The sequence below is a fragment of the Drosophila persimilis genome, unplaced genomic scaffold (genome assembly GCF_003286085.1).
Source record: "Drosophila persimilis strain 14011-0111.01,24,50 unplaced genomic scaffold, DperRS2 tig00000520-arrow-pilon, whole genome shotgun sequence".
In the NCBI taxonomy this organism is placed as follows: Eukaryota; Metazoa; Arthropoda; class Insecta; order Diptera; family Drosophilidae; genus Drosophila; species Drosophila persimilis.
In genome coordinates, this window is record NW_020825317.1 from 3,575,786 (window position 1) to 3,592,344 (window position 16,559).

Consider the following 16,559-nt stretch of genomic DNA (forward strand, 5'->3'; position numbering starts at 1 on the left):
TGAAGGGGTGGAAGGCAAGACACGGTATCAGAAATTAAGAAAAATCAACCGTTTGTTCGGGATAAGCTGAGACTTGAGCCCAGGTATTTATTGGAAATGAAACCATTTCCCCAAAACCGCCATCACATTTAAATCTGCTATGACTCGACTAGGAATCGGCTATTAAATTTGTAATAAATTGGTTGCTGTTTTCTCCGGCATCTTTTTTCGATCGTCTGATCTAAAAACAGGTTATCGAAAGAGATTTCTTACTTGGCATCCCATCAGACGCTCTCCAAAGGGAATTTAAGCTTCACTCCACCACTGGTACTGGATGAGAGGAGGCGGGGAAGCCCGCAATCTGTAATCGGTGGCTTCCGCTTACAATGTGGCACCAAAGCAGATCCTCTCAAGTCCTCACTTGGGGGGAAAGCCCACACGTTCGCGGCGACACCTTTGTGGCATATCAAACGGAACTATGCGGAACGAACACGTGAAAATGCGTGGCACAAACGACAAACGAAGAGAAATTGGAGTGAGAGACAGAGACAGAGGCAGTGCCAGTGCCAATGCCACTGGCAGTGGCAGTGGCAAAGAAAAAAGAAGTAACAACAGAATGTCAGAGACAATAACTTTATCCAGGATGAGAAAGGTGCAAAAGCAAGGAGCAGGCAGGCACTGTAGATGGAGATGGAACAGAGGCGGGGTGGTACGAGTATTTTGTAATTTGATGCCGGGGCACAAGATTGCCAAAGGGGGAGCGAGGCCGTGCCACCAAGCCACCAAGCCACCAAGCCACCAAGCAACCCACCCGGTGGGCATAATAGGCGTAAACCGGAAGTTAAGTGTAAAAATAATAATAAAGGTAGGTGTGTGTGTGTGTGTGTGTGTGTCGCTCTTCCTTTGAGCCTGAACAGCCCCCAATATAGGTCCTGGTCCTGGTGCTGGTCCTGGTCCTTCCTTTTTCCCACTTTTGACTTTTCCTTTTCGACGCTTCCTATTGAAATTTATGTGCATGTCCGTGCCGCTCTCTCTCTGTGTGTATGTGTTTGTTCGGTGTTCGGGTGCGCTCCTTCGTTTAGGGTAAATGTCTCCCCAAGGATAATTCGGGCATGAAATTACAATCGAAGTGATGCAAAAGTGTTGGCGCCTTTTGTCTACTATTGCGCTCCCTTTACGCCAACAGGAACAGGAGCCAGCAGCCATTAAACTGAACAACAAAATTGAAGCAAGAAAAAAGAATGCGGAACAATGGAAGGACTAACACAAAATAGCAAGGTCCTGTACCTTTTCTCGTCCCTCATTTTGCATTGTTACAATATACCATATTCCTTCCTACCATACCCTTTCAGGAGATTCTTTCAATTAAAGAATGGACCCTATGACTAGGAAGACTTCAGCTTAGATTTGATTCAAAATTACTTTAAAAGAATGACAGATTCTATCAAAAAACCAAGAGGAAATCCAATTTGAATTTTAAAGAGCATTTTGACAGTTTTTGAAAACGCACTGTGAATGAGTTCTCTGCAAATATATAACGTTTCCATTGTATGCGGTCCTGGGAAGGTTTCAACTGATGGTCTGGATATCTGCCTTCATTAGTGTTCACCTGTGGTTGGTTTTGCCTAAGTGAAAGCACCTTCCTTCGAAGCACATGCCACATGCCATTTCCAAGGATACGAGCACTGGTACTAGTGCCGCCTCCATGTCGCTCCATGGAATGATCCAATCAAAGAACAAAAACGAAATATTTCCCAAGGAAGAGTTCTCCTGCAAAAAGAAGGGGATCCTGGTCTCATTCCGGGTCCTCAGCCGGAAAATGGAGGGATGAAAGAGGTGGAACATGAAAAAAGATAGAAGGAATGCGAAGCAAGGAATGGAGCGGAAGTGCAATTTTTGTTTACGCTTTTTAATTTTTGCTTTATTGTGCGCAATTTATGTTCTATTTCGTATCTCGTATCTACCCATCTATGTGTGTAAGGGTGTTGGGCTGTGTGTGTGTGTTTGTATCTGGGTTGTGTCTGTGTGTGGAAGCTTATATAACACACGTCAGGTCTCACCTTCAATCCCCCCCACACACTGAATGTTCTCTCTCTTCGCCCCACAAAGTGGAACGAAAAGCAGCTCCCGCGGCAAAGTGTTTTTCCATTGTTTTCCCATTTATTGCAGCTAAATCTGTTTGTTGTTGCTGCTTTTTCATTACGGTTATACGAGCGTATAGCCCTTACCATTCCCTGAAGGGAAGAAAACTTAAGTTGCGGGTACGGTAGTCTGACCAACAAAAGGATATTCCCACAAGAAGTGTCATAATGGAGCGAAAAGTCCATCCATCTTCTTCGCACGGACAACAACTCCATTCGAGGACATTTGCTTATTCCCTATAGCATATCTTTCCCCTTTCTAAACGATTAATATCGTTTGTGGACTTTTTTGGATCCATAGATGAGCCTTCTAAAAACTCCATCACTTTTGGGTCTTATATTGAAGTCGATGTTAATATATGATAATTTTTATAATTTTAGAAAATGAGTTTAAAAATTACTTTTATTCATTCATTCATTTCGTTCATTTGTCAAATAATCAGTTTCCACCTGTTTCACATCTTTAAAGCTTATGTTTTTCGACTGAAAATATAGCGTTGATGTTCGTTCTGCTGGAACGTTATATTTTTAAGAACATTCTGGGAAACTTTCCTCTAAGAACTTCGTTAAAAAGAAAGAGCTCATCAAGCTAAAAGGACTTTTTATACCCGATACTCAAAATGAGTATTGGGGTATATTAGATTTGTGGTGAAAATGGATGTGTGTAACGTCCAGAAGGAATCGTTTCCGACCCCATAAAGTATATATATTCTTGATCAGCATCAATAGCCGAGTCGATTGAGCCATGTCTGTCTGTCCGTCTGTCCGTCCGTCGGCTGCATCTTTGATCGGTAAGCATCATTTTGAGGGCCAGAATCGATTTTTCAACACTCACTTGTGTTGCAGGAACCGCGTGAACCACTTTGGCCAGCCGGTATAAATTAGGCTAAGCATATCGTTTTTCCTCCCAATACTTCATCGAGCATATTGGCTTTGGGACAATTTTTTTTAGCCGTCAATTTCAGACTTTCCCTTCTTTAGGAGGTCTGCTTTATCACCATCTGCAGTTTCATCCTCTAAAGCTACTTCAATGGTTTGTAAGAACTTGTTCAACAGCGAGCAGTTTTAAATGAGTGTAAAAAATTGCGTATAATACAATTACGCTTGCGACCCATCTCGAAACGCGACTAAGAAAGATCACCAAAAAATAGTTATCAATGCATCAACACTCGCGGCTTAAGATAAGCAACTCAAAACATAAATTAAAATAATGCAGGAGCGTACTTACTCTACGCTACTGGGGATAGTCCCTTTACAAGGATATGCAATAATATTGGCCAACATTCCAACATTATAGCTGTTGAGTTTTATTTTGAGCGAAAAAAAAGCATTAATAACACAGACCAGAGTATAATATTCATATGTATTTTGGGGCCCTGAACACGAATCCAAGGTCAGATTTGCTCCATCACTACAGGTTTTTGTTTCTAACCTCAAAAAACCAATTTGAAAAACATATTTGAAAAATATGTGGATTATCCGATGGATTTGCTTAAAACTCGTCACTGGGGGGTTTTAACATAGGTGTCGCTCATTACGAATGTCAGTTTTCTTGCTTTAAGATGTATCAAGTTTTGTTCTTTTCAAAAGATCTATTTTAAGGTGGAAGATACGGATGTAGCCGGAGAGTTGTTCGTTTTAAGTGAATCCGGCCCTATTGGATCCGCTATTTTTAATTTTTGAACACTGATTTCAAATTCGTAATTATTGACCCCGAAAACCCCCAAGGGACGAGTTTCAATTTTTCAAATAAGTTTCCACCATGTTTCGATCATATTGGTTTTTTTTTTTTGTTAGAAAACAAACCTGACGTGATGGAGCGTGATACGTGTTCAGGTCCCCAAATAATAAATATTTTCTTAAATTCATTCTAAAATTTTAGAGCCCCAAATCTATCAGAAAAAGTCGATTTGGTTCAAAGCGTAAATACGGTGTTGCATACTGCTATCTATCCCATAGGTATACTTTCTAAAGCTTACGCTATTCCTTTCCAGCATCATTCAATCTCTTCCTTTCTAAAGAAGACTTCTCTTCTGAAGGATAACTAAAGTGGGGAATGCAAGCCGTACGATACGATATCTATGTCAGAATCCACAATGAGCGCTTATCACCCTTGGGAAGATATACATAAAGAAAGCTCCCATGCCATTATCCAGCCCCATTTTCATACATGTTCTGGATGACTCATCAAAGACACATGTGGTCCAGAAAGAAATAAAGAATATGAAGGGAAAAGGAGAAAGGGGGGGAAAAAATGAAAACTCACAACCAAAACACAAATTACGACCTATTTTTCGAAACCCCCTTTGGGTCCCCTGCACGCACATACCGCGAGAGAGAGAGAGAGAGAGAGAGAGATGGGGGGACGAGTGCGCGTTCGCATAAGGAAAGTCTATAAAAATCCACAAATAAAATGTCATTTGCCTGGAACGTGCCTGGCATCTACTTATAAACTAAATTAAGGATAACATTTGAAAAATTTGCACAAAATAAAATCCAGCCGAGGTCCGGAGCGGATGAAAACAGAACAGAACAGAACAGAACATGGATGGAACACGAGTCGCGGACACGATGTCCTGAATGCTTAAGTTGAAAATGTTTTCTTACCCCCAAAAAAAACACTGTACATAGAACTGTACCCATAGAACCCATAGAAAGCATAGAAAAAAAGCGTAGAGGGAGAAGTAGATGAGGATGTGGCAGTGCCAGTGGATGTGGAAGCTGAATGAAATAGAAATATACACAATAATTTAAATTGCTTTACAATGAAACCCTAAAATGTCAATAGAGGCGTTATTTGCTTTTCCTATTCATTCCGCCTAGGTCCCGTTCCGTTTCCCTTCGCTCCGTCCGTCCTCCCTGCATCGTACGATACTTTTTAGTATGCAAAGTGCCTGCTTGTCATCACCTTCTTACTAACTCCTCCCTCTTTCCCACTTTTCATTTCATTTGCCAGTGGATTCCATTGAAAATAAAGTGAATAATATATTCGGTAAGAGGCAGAGTGGAGCTGCGATCCACACACATGTGTATGTATGAGCTACTTATAAAAATTTTGCACATGCTCAGACCAGATAAAGTGCAACTTATTGTTAAACTATCACCAAAAGGCTTTAAACACTGATATAAGTTGATTGACTAAAGGACTGAAGGAAATAGATTATCAGATTTAACTCATTTGAAACGCCATTGGAAGTGCATCTCTAAAGTGACAAATCCATGCAACCAAAAAAAATAAAGGAAAAAAGATAAAATCTTAGATAAAGGACAATGACTCCTTGCGAATAGTTATAAAACCAGAAAATACTTAATATAATCGCAATTTTGTGATCTTCTAAAGATCTGTTTAACCAAAAACCTGTTTAAGGTCCAATTCTTCAATTTTCAATTTGGTTCAAGAAAACGTCTTTCTTAAGAACCTTTATGTTAAAGGCATCGAATTTTGATGCTATTTTAGCTAAACCTATACCACCAGAAAGGATTGGAACATTTCGGAACACGATAAGTACTGACAATGAGCAGAGGGGTTTATTGAATTTGAGGGGAATGTAGATTTGTGCAACCCCAGAAGGAAGCGTTTCCAACCCAATAAAGTATATATATGTATGCTTTATCAGCATCAATAGCCGATGAGCGCCTAGTTCTCAGAGACAATAAGCTAGAGAAACCAGACTCCTGTGACATCGTGTATTCCAAAATTTCGCCTCCCCAAAGAACCAAAATCAATGCTTCCACAATTTTGAAGATTTACGAAAACCGAAAACGCAGAATCGTAAAGATTGCCCATATCTACCAGACTGCAGAGCCTGAATCAGATCGGATAATTTCTGTCTCTCTCTACCACACTCTTCGTCATCAGCCACGCTGACTGAGTATCGGATATAAAGTTCCCCCCGTTCTTATGTGTGTTTTTTTTGGTTAATTTTAAAGTTTTGATTCTTTTTAATGTTAATTTTTGGTTTTTTAATTTTCTTTAAAGTTTGTATCGCATAGAGGTGAATTTCAATTTATGACCAAAACGCTCTGGTAGTATCGGTACCACAACTATAGCTGTATCTCTGATACTGCAGTGTGAATCAGAAATAAATGTAATCCTACTGAATATGCTCTAAAATACGTTCATAACCGCATGGCAAAAGATCGGGCCTAAGGACTAAAATATTGAAATATGAATATCTGACAGCTACGTCATCAAAGGTAACAGAAGAACCCTCCTCTGCTCTTCGCTTCATCCACAATAAGTAGGAAAAGTCTCTGAACAGTAACACACATAGTTTCCATTTTCTTCCTTGTTTGCTGTGTCTTGTTTTCGTGTTCTCGTGTGATGTAAAGTAAATCCAATCGGACAATAGCAGCAACAGTGTGTTAACACGTACACGCTGCCTGTGCTAAATATTTCAACACGATTCTGACTCGACAGCAGCAAACTACTCACTTAGCCAGAACGAAGAGCCAACAAGAAGACAGAGCCAGAGCTAGAGCAAGAGCCATAGCTGAAAGCAGCTCAAAGGCATGACCCGAAAGCATTTGCACTGCATTTAAAAAACATTTGCGGTTTTTACGCTTAATCATCATCAGTGGCTGGGGGCTTGAGGGGTGTCCGGACACAGAGGACACAGGACACTGGATGGGAGCTTGAAATTCCCAGCACGCTTGTATATATTAATAAAAATGCATTAGTTCACATTTATTTTGCACATAAAACGTGTAAAAGTAAGCAAGCCAGTCAGTCAGGGTGCCCCCGGGGGGCAGCTTGTGAGAAGATTTCACTTGCCCACAGGACGGGACGGAACGGAACAGGACGAGGCAGACATCGAGATAGGTCGACCCACTGGACTGTGGCTTCCACTGCTTTCACTCTACTCATTTAAAGCTTAGCAACTTTTACTTTTATTTCAACGCCTGAAAGCAAAATAATGTACACGACATTGCCACCCAGTCGCTCGACCAACCCACAACCCACAACCCCCATCCCCTATACCATACCACCCCCATTTCCATTCTCATTCCCATTCCCAATTCCCATCCCGTAGACAGACAACCTGTGCACTTTCGCTCTCCTACGATGGTCGTAAATTTTAGATATTCGTAGCACGTGCAAATTATGTACAATAATAAAAGGCAGCGGCAGCGGGAGAATCGGAAAGAAAGAAAGAATCAGTCGGCGTGCCGCAGCGCAAGTAAGATGAAAACACGGTCTGCTGCCGGCCATAAACTTCTCTCACCCACTGTTTATCTGTCTGCCCGTCTCTTCGTCTCTCCTTGCGTCTGCCTGTCGCTTTCAGTGACTGACAAGAACATAAAACATGTCTGCGCCTAAAGTCTGCTGCATTTTCAATGCCCAGTGCCTCTTCGTAGCAGAATATCGATTGTCTCCCCCAGACATTGGCTTGGCGGGGAGATGTGGTGGGGTGGGGTGGTGCCGCAAGGAAGTTTTCAACAAGTGAGTGCAATCTGTTGCCCCGAACTATGGGTCGCAGTGCTGGACAGTGTCATAGTAATATATAAGGGCATTTCCATTCTGGCGCTACGTTAAATTTCTACAACAAAATGTAAAAAAAAACGAGCGGAAATGTTTTAAGACCGCTTTTTTTTTGTATTAACTCCGCGCCGGCATCTGACGTAAGCTACTGGCGCTATGTTACGAAATTTCAGTGTTATAAGAGTTACAAAATATTCCGTTTACGAGATTGGGTCCTTGATTTCCGGCTTTTTTTAAGATAGTTCAATATTTAATGGAGACCCTTTTGTATTTCATGCTATGAAACCTTAAGAAATTTCATCTGCCATGGAGAAACCGACATCAGAGGATTATCCTTAATAAATATAAAGATTGATCCTTGGGGACAATATTAATACATTATATGATGCCCCCGCTGTGGAGGAACATTCTGGCCACTTCCACTCCCACGCCAGAGACCTGCCTCCCAAAGGTGTTGCATAATATTTAACACCCACTCACCCGATGGTTATCATTAGCCGTTACCCCCAAAACCCAAAAGCAACCCTCAGGCGATCCCCACCTCTCCGTTGTCATCTCCGTAGGCGGTTTGAAAATGTTTATAATTGCTTCAATATTTTGCTTTTCCGCACCGTTCCGCGTTTGTTTCACGTTTCATAGCCATAACAAACTACTTAGGTCATCAATTATGAGGTGAGACACTTGCACCTCGAGCGCCGGCAATTTTGTCGCTCTGCTGTTGCTTCTGCTTCTGCTTCTGTTTCTGGTCTTTTGTTGGAGATACTTTTATTGCTTTCATTATGATTTCATGTGGCGTGAGGCACGTTCTCCAGCGCCATCAGCACCACCCTCATCTCTCCCATCAGATCCGGAACATTCCCCGATTTCCGCAGACGACCATTTGTCTAACTTGGGCTTGAGGGGCTTCTCTGTAGAATGAGGGCGGTTTGTTAATAATGTTATCTTTTATTTATACAGCGTAACTTTTGGCTTTTCGCTTAAACTTTTTTCGGGCGTTTTTGTGTAAATGTAATTGCATTTGGCTCACCTTGATGGCAGGTCTCTGACAACTTGAACTTTTCATTTTTTTAAGTTAAGGGTACATGGAGAGGCTCTACGTGATGCCTGGCATGGTAGTCACATCATTTGAGCAACTAGTATGCTAATGTTCTCCCAATGAGTTACTTTTCCTGATTTCAGGGCTCCTCGGAAGTGGAATCACGTATGACTGTTCACCCTAAAAATTAATGAATGGATTAAAATGGGAACTGAAATTAATTTGACTGAACCCTTTAACGAAGAGGAATCATGCCAGGACTCGACTGCATTTAAGAACCTTTTAATGTACTCTGTTCGAAATGAGATTTTTTTAAAAACAATTTAACCGCTTCTAAATCTCTAAGAAGCCCCAAGACGAACGCTAGCTCTAACAGAAATATTCCTCGATTAATGATTCATTATTTGTATATTTCCAATAAATTAAACAACGTTTTTCTTAGAGAGTAGACAAACCAAGTAGATGCCCAGTGGCACGGTGGCTGGCAGTGCCACAAATAACAAGTGGTACTCATGGTGTTGCAACCTAGGGCTTGTAGGTGAGGGGTCCGCCACAGTTCTTGTAGCAAAGGTAGCTGGGGCGAGTGCGCCACTTGCGGCAGTACCGTCGATAGCAGTTGTTGGGATTGGGCGAGGGCGGGCGGATAGTGGGTGGCCGAACGGTGGGTGGTTTATTGGTGGGTGGTTCATTGGTGGGTGGTTCATTTGTGGGTGGTTCATTGGTGGGTGGTTCATTCGTGGGTGGTTCATTCGTCGGTGGTTCATTCGTGGGTGGTTCATTCGTGGGTGGTTCATTGGTAGGTGGTCCATATGTGGGTGGGTCTGTTGGGGGCTGAGTTGGTGGATTCGTTGGCGGACCAGTAGGCGGGTCAGTCGGTGGCTGCGTTGGCGGCTCCGTGGGTGTGTCCGTTACGGGTGTATCGGTGCTGCAGTCGTTGGCCACATCCCCAATGAGTTGGTTCAGCACACCCACATCTGCCAGCACATTAGCGTTCACATTTACCAGCTTGAAAATCCTATTATTGTCGCCCACTATCTCCGTATTGGGGCCACCTTCAAAGAGAGAGTATTATAAGGATTGGTTTCTTGAGATCTCCATCTCCGAAGTGCACTTACGGTTGACACTGTTCCCCACGCAGGCGGCGCCGCTGCCCTTGATGATATTCAATGCTGCCACATTGGCCAGGATATTGGGCTCCACGTCGATGAGCTTTATGATATCATTGTTGTTGCCTACAATGATCTGTCCGGGTCCACCTGCAAGAGTTCGACTATGAGGACCAGGCCTTCGAGGCTGATTAAAGCTTCACCACTCACTCTTGACTTTATTGCCAACACCAACGCCCGACCCGGAACCGGAACCGGAACCAGAGCCATCAATGCTGTTCAGGGCCAAAAGGCTGGCAAGTACATTGCCACTAACATCCACCACATGTATGAGCTGGTTGTTATCGCCGGTGACACTGTCGCCGTTTTGAGTCAGAAAGTTTCCTGAAAGAAGACCACCAGAGGAGGAGCCGGAAGAAGAGGAACCTCCGCCCGTGATGCTGTTCAATGCCAAGGCATTGACGCCAATTGGTAGAGCGACATTGACCAATTTCGATACCACATTATCGTTCCCAGTGACCTGGTTGCCACTAGCTGGAAGAGAACGCCCAACAACAGATAAGTCAGCCTCTAGAAAAGTATCCATCCCATCTGTAAGCTACTTACAATCGATTTGGTTGCCAATGAGGCCCGATCCGGTAGAAGAGCCACTGGCGCCCGTGATCTTATTAAGGGCGAGAACATTGGCTCCGATCGGAGCTACCAGATTCACCAGACCACTGAGGACATTATTGTTCCCTGTCACCGAATCTCCCTTCGCTGTGAGGAATCAGAATGTCAAAATAATGCAAGTGACAGATCATACAAGAAAACGCACCACTAATACTGTTGCCAATGTTTTGAGAAGAACCCCTTGTAGAGCTTCCAGAAGAGGTGGAGCCTGATGAGCCAGTGGAGCCAGTGGAGCCTGTTGAACTAGTGGAGCCTGTTGAGCCTGTAGAGCCTGTAGAGCCAGTAGAACCACTGGAAACAGTGCCGGAGGAACCAGATGAGTCAGTCGAAGAACTACTTCCGGCTGAATTACTTGAATTCTTTCCGGTAATAGAGTTCAAAAGAGAAACGGCCAAGCCCAGAACAACATCGGCATCTACAAGAGTGGTCACTGTATTGTTTTCGCCTTTAATAACTGTACGTGGGCCCTCTAGAAATATACAAAAACATACACCAGAAAAATACGATAAAAAAGGGATCACAAAGCGAAGATTATTGATGTGATTGATATTGATATTGGGTCGAATGTGTGTGCACTTACGCTGGTTTGTGTTGGTGATGGCGCCACCCGACACTTTGGTAAGAACGGGAGCTACTGCCCCAACGACAGCGTTAGCACTAACAAGGCTAGTCTTCGTGTTTCCATCACCCTCGATGACAGTGTCCGCTGCCTCTGTATTATAGGTAAATTAGATAGTTAAATGAGGAAATCCTGTCTGTATGGGAATAGGATCAACCCAACTCACGTTGATTGGTATTTCCAACAATTTGTGTAGAGGAGCTACTAGAAGAACTGGAGCCTGTTGACGTTGACCCAGTGGAACCACTCGATTCAGAGCCTGTGGTGGCAGATGAACCAGTCGAAGAACTACTGTCGGATGCAGTACCTGTACTCTGTCCGGTGAGGGAGCTCAGAACTGCAAGGGCCGCCTGGACAACAGCATTGACCTCTACAGCGTTGGCCACTGTATTGTCTGAGCCTGTAATGGATGCAGTTGGACCCTCTGCAAATATTAAAATAGAATATTAAATATTAAAAGAAGATCAGTTAAAGGAAAGCGAAATTTTGGTCTAAGCCGTTATTTTCCAGAGAGCCAGCAAACGAAAAAGAGAAATGATCAGAAGGTGTAGATCACATTAAGGATGAGCTGAACTTTGGACAGTTATCTGGAAAATATATCACTTACGCTGATTTACGTTGCCCAAGCTACCACCAGATACTTCGCTAAGAATCGGAAGTGCTGCACCAACGGGAGCGTTGGCCTTAACCAGACTTCCCTGGAAGTTCCCAGTACCGTTAATGACAGAGCCCGCCTCTATATATAGAAAATTGAAAAATGGAACTAGTTGAATGAGAAATTCTTGTGTGCAATGGGATCAACGAACTCACGCTGATTAATGCTTCCAACGGTAGGTGCAGCAGCGCGCTTTGCGGTAGCCACCGACTTCGTGCTCATCAAATTCTTGGCATCCAGGAGGGGACCACCGCCATTGAGGCTGTTGAGAGCCTCCACATTGCTGTTGTTGGGGGGACTCACAATGGAACGATCGAGGGCCGTCATTAGGCCGAGCAGCACCACCTTGGCCACACCCATCTCGAGGAGGCGCACCGCCCAGCTATCGGGAGTGGCGGCACAGAAGCCGCTCCTGTGGCCTTGCGCAATTGTGGTGAGGCTGTCCAGCAGGGAGACGATCAGCATGCTGAAGGCGTTCACCTGAAGCAGGCTAATGCCATCGGAACCCACTGAAAGGGAATGAGAGAATACTTCGATTAGTCCTAATCATCACGTATCATTCGCTGCTAATTACAGTTACTCGTTACCCACTCAAAAAGTATCCCTAATTGGTTCTAAACTTACTTTCTCGGAGATTTTGGATGATGTTGTGGGCCTCGCTGCCCGAGGCACCGCACACCTGCAGCAAGGTGTTGAGGATCGTCGTCAGCTGGGTAACATTCCTCGCCTGCAGGAAGCTCAGAACCGTTTCGCGTTCCCCCTTAATTGCGGCCAGGGGATGGCCGGCGCGGCGAGTGAGTCGAGCACCTGTGCCTTCTGCCATCTCAAAATCATCCTGCTCCAGGGCTTTCTCCTGCCGCTTCTGTTGGGCTGTGCTGCTTTTGATTATCTGCAGCACCTCGTTTTCATTGCACTCGATGCCATTAAAGGAGCAGAGGGCCAGGAAGGAGTTGAGTGTCAGGGTCAGACTATTCTTGTCCTGCGACTTCTCAATGTCCCGGATGATGTGGCCACAGCTGGCCTCCGATTGTGCACCAATCAGAATGTCGATGATCACATCCATTCCCACATGCAGCAGTGCCGCTTCGCTCTGGGTCTCCTTGGTCACGACGCTGCGCAAGGACTTCATCGTGGTCTCCTGGAAGGGTGTGAGCTTAATGCCACGTGCCTGCATGCTGGCCAGCAGAAGATCGGCCAGGTCCTTGGCGGCCAGGCGTCCGATGTTCGTCACGCGTCGTACCACTTGGGCCACTGTGCCTGTTGTGGCTGTTACGGCTGCTGTGCTGTCTACCATGTCAGGTGTGGAAGTTGACGTTGAGATGGAAGTGGAGGTGGAGGTGGATGTGGATGTGGAGGTTGACGCGATTGAGCTGATGAAGGATGGGGTAGAGGAAGCGATGGGCGACCGCTTAGTTGGCTTCGCCTCGTGGGGTATGAGGAAGCAGGTGGACAACAAAAGGAATAGCTGAAGGCGCCACATCTTGAACGATTGGATTCTGAACTCTCGAACTCTTGATCTTTACGCTGATGGAACTCGTCTGTGATTGATAGATCTCGCCACGATCCGAGCGCTTTTATGGTCGATGCTTATCGCCTCTTGTAAGTTCCATCTCCATCTGCGGCACAGCGATAACCACATGCCACATGCATTGGCATGCTGTAGACGTGCCACCCGATCGACATCATATCGTTGTTTAAGTGCATTCTTTCGGCATGTTCTGGCATGGGTGGTGGTTCTTATCTCCACCTCGAAGTTAAAGACAAATCAATGGCTTGGTAGAACAAAAATGTTCAAGCTTCACCAGAAACTTTATTGAAAAGATCTGACACCACTTGGGAACAAACGTGTATATTCCTCAGACAGATGTGATTCTTTAAGTAGGCTTCGATTCGAATGAATATAGCTGTGCCAAATCTATTTTTATTCAAAGTTTTCGGTGCCTAAAGTCTCGACTTATTTATGATGTGACCCTCAGCAACTCTCAGCTGAAGAGAAAGACTATTAATTCCACAGGTGGTCCAGATAGCCCCAGTTTTCTGCCAAATCCAGAACTGTGGCTATCTTTTTTTTAGTCCAGCACGTGCCCCAGCTATTGGGGCACTTTTGACTCTGCGATTTCCGTATAACGATACGAAACACTTGGCCCGAATGAACGTTGTGCTCGTATAAATGCACAAAGCCCGCCTCAGTGTGTCCAGTTAGAAGTTAGACCAACAAACCAAGACCTAACCCAATCCAATCCAATTTAACATAATCTGATGGCGGCCTTCAAACAGAACCAGCGCTTTGCTCTTCTCCTCTTGATCGCACTGGCAGGCAGCTCAGCGGCACAGACATTCACCCAAGAGGATCGCGGCTCCATACTGAAGTTCATGGGTGTACTGATAAATTTCCTGGACTTGGAGACGGACAATGCCACTAGCACAGCGGTACCCAACACAAATGCCACCAGCGTGGGGACGACGACCACTTTGCCTAGTGAACCCTCGGGCGAAACTACAGAGAGCAGTGGCACAACAAGTAACTCCACGACAGGGGACTCAACGAGTGGGACCACAACTACGCTGCCATTGAATTCAACGGGATCGGACACAACCACTGAGGTCGCCTCCACCACTGTAAGACGTCGCATTTGCTTCAAACGCGTCTGCTACAAATTTAGTGCCGACAAGGGTTATATCTACTAATGGCGAGAGGCATACTTGTTACTCTCAATCGTTAGGTGACGAGCTCTCAGCGAAATTCATAACATTCAGCAACCGACATTTTTCAAAAACATCCTGAGCTGCACCTTGAGAGGGGATCCGACTATTTATTCAATATGCACAAGCAATTTATTTGTTTTGGCAAAAAACCCAGGGAAGATTGACATCGAGTACTCGTTACTTCATCGATAAAAGAGCTTCAAAGCAATCGTTAATCTCAAGTACTCATGCGGTCTGGAGAATCCATTGATATCAGCAAGAAGAATCAATCCTTATTCACAGATATATTCCATTTCATAGCTCGTTGCAGTCATTACACCACTCGCTGCTTGCGCTACTCGACCTTTTATGCCGCGGTAGATCCGCGTGTAAATTTAGTATGCAACCTTATATTTTGTAATTGAAATCATTTCCTGAGGAGCAAAAAAACCAATACTTTGTAAATCAAACTTTATTCAGCAATGATAAAAAAAATATATCTGTATAGTATAATGAAAAATATTCTCTGCACATGAAGCCTCTGCTGCGTTGCTGCTTTGCTGCTCTGTCGCTCCATCTTTCTGTCTTTCCCCAGAGGCCTGAACAAATTATTTCAATTAAAAGTTTTCGAGCAAAGCACTTAATGCCAACACAAGTTGTGCGTTTATGTGCGCAAATCTTAATTGTGCCAAAAATACAAGCTATAAATTTGTATTTCAACGAGACACCACAGACACAGATACAGATCCCACGAGTACCCACAGTGGAAGAGGAGAGGGAGTGGAGTGTAGAAATGAATGTACGACTACGAGTGTGTATGAGTGTGCATGTGTATATGGTGCGTGTGTGTGTGTGTGCATTTGGAAAAGGACAACTCAAACTGACAGACAAAGCCCATTGGCAAAAGCTTTGTGGCTTTTCATTGAGTCGTAAACAAATGAAATTTAATTCGTGAAAAGATTTACTTGAATTTATTGTGCAAATAGTTGAATGTCAACGATGCCGCAGCAAGCCATCAAATGGAATTACCCTTCTTCACTCCACTCTGCACTTGCCGGCTGCATTCCCAGATTCATTCATTCAACATTCATTCCTATGTGCCTCCTACGGCGGTGAGTGTTTTGTTTGTGTAGTGCAAATAATTGCCAAATGAAATGAAGCCACAAATATGCATGGACTGACAGTTGCTGCTTTGGATCGTGCTCGACTTTCTAATCGAATTTCTAAAATAATCTCAAATCCGAGTGCCATCAATGGTAAGGAATCCACAAAAAAAGGGCATTAAATTCCATGGAAATGCGAGTGCAATTCCTCTCATTAACGGGTACAAATAAAAACTAGTAGCATCTGCATACATATAGAAAGTAGTAAAAGCTCCTAGATCACTCTATTAGAATTCTGTCTTTTGGACAGAATATGCCGATGATATAGTAATACTTTCGTGTATAGGAAGAGCCTGAAACGCAGTCATTGAATTCTTTAAGAGGCAACTAACAAGTAGGGGCTTCAATGAGTTCTCTCTTGTTAAGGATAACTTTTGTGTGTACATTTGTGATCCATACTTTTTATTCCCCCAAAATGAGTGCTACCAAATTAATTGATTTTTCTTTCGTTCTGTGGGCCGTCCTGAGAACTTGTTGGGCTTCGGCTTCGGCTTCGGGTTTAGGTTTGGGTTCGGGTTCGACTTTGCCTTCCTCGCTGGCCCCACGCCACGTGCCGCAGTCATTTAATTACTGACTATATTGTTATTATTATTTATCCCACACCACCCAATCCCCTCCATATGCGTGTCAACAACTTAACGAAGTTATCATACACACACACACACAGAATGAGAGGCACGCACACCAAGGCAGGGGATTAAGCGACCGCCGCGTGAAGCACTTTAAATTAGTTTCGTTGCATAAACAAGGCCAGGGTGGACGGGGCAAAGGGAGAGTGTGGCATGGCAGGGCGTGGATTGAGACGCGTGCCCAGCAACTTTAAAGACAATCCGGGCTATGAGCTTATCAGACATCAGAATTCAACCACTAACCCACCCACTCCCTCTCTCACTTTCCACAAAGAGTTCATGGACCGATAGTGATAAAAACGAGAAAGAGAAAGTATAAGGAGGAAGGGCGAGAGTGAAAGAGATCTTTTCACGTTAAATTAGTTAATGTTCAATAAATAAAGAAAATAATA

General features: G+C 44.0%; 2 protein-coding genes across 2 annotated transcripts; one reads left to right on the forward strand and one right to left on the reverse strand.

The window, feature by feature from the left end:
• Positions 1 to 9,064: 9,064 nt before the first annotated feature.
• LOC6596815 (uncharacterized transmembrane protein DDB_G0289901) lies at positions 9,065 to 13,207 on the reverse strand. The gene is made up of 10 exons (XM_026990102.1): positions 12,315 to 13,207; positions 11,846 to 12,199; positions 11,643 to 11,771; positions 11,202 to 11,459; positions 10,997 to 11,128; positions 10,562 to 10,885; positions 10,351 to 10,503; positions 9,955 to 10,278; positions 9,754 to 9,894; positions 9,065 to 9,690 (listed from the first exon to the last, which is right to left on the reverse strand). Exons 1-10 carry the CDS (start codon positions 13,168 to 13,170, stop codon positions 9,164 to 9,166), a joined length of 3,198 nt encoding a protein of 1,065 aa, XP_026845903.1. The 5' UTR covers positions 13,171 to 13,207; the 3' UTR covers positions 9,065 to 9,163.
• A 549-nt stretch (positions 13,208 to 13,756) lies between these two features.
• Positions 13,757 to 14,875, forward strand: LOC6596814. The gene has a single exon (XM_002022014.2). It carries the CDS (start codon positions 13,950 to 13,952, stop codon positions 14,376 to 14,378), a length of 429 nt encoding a protein of 142 aa, XP_002022050.1. The 5' UTR covers positions 13,757 to 13,949; the 3' UTR covers positions 14,379 to 14,875.
• Positions 14,876 to 16,559: the final 1,684 nt, after the last annotated feature.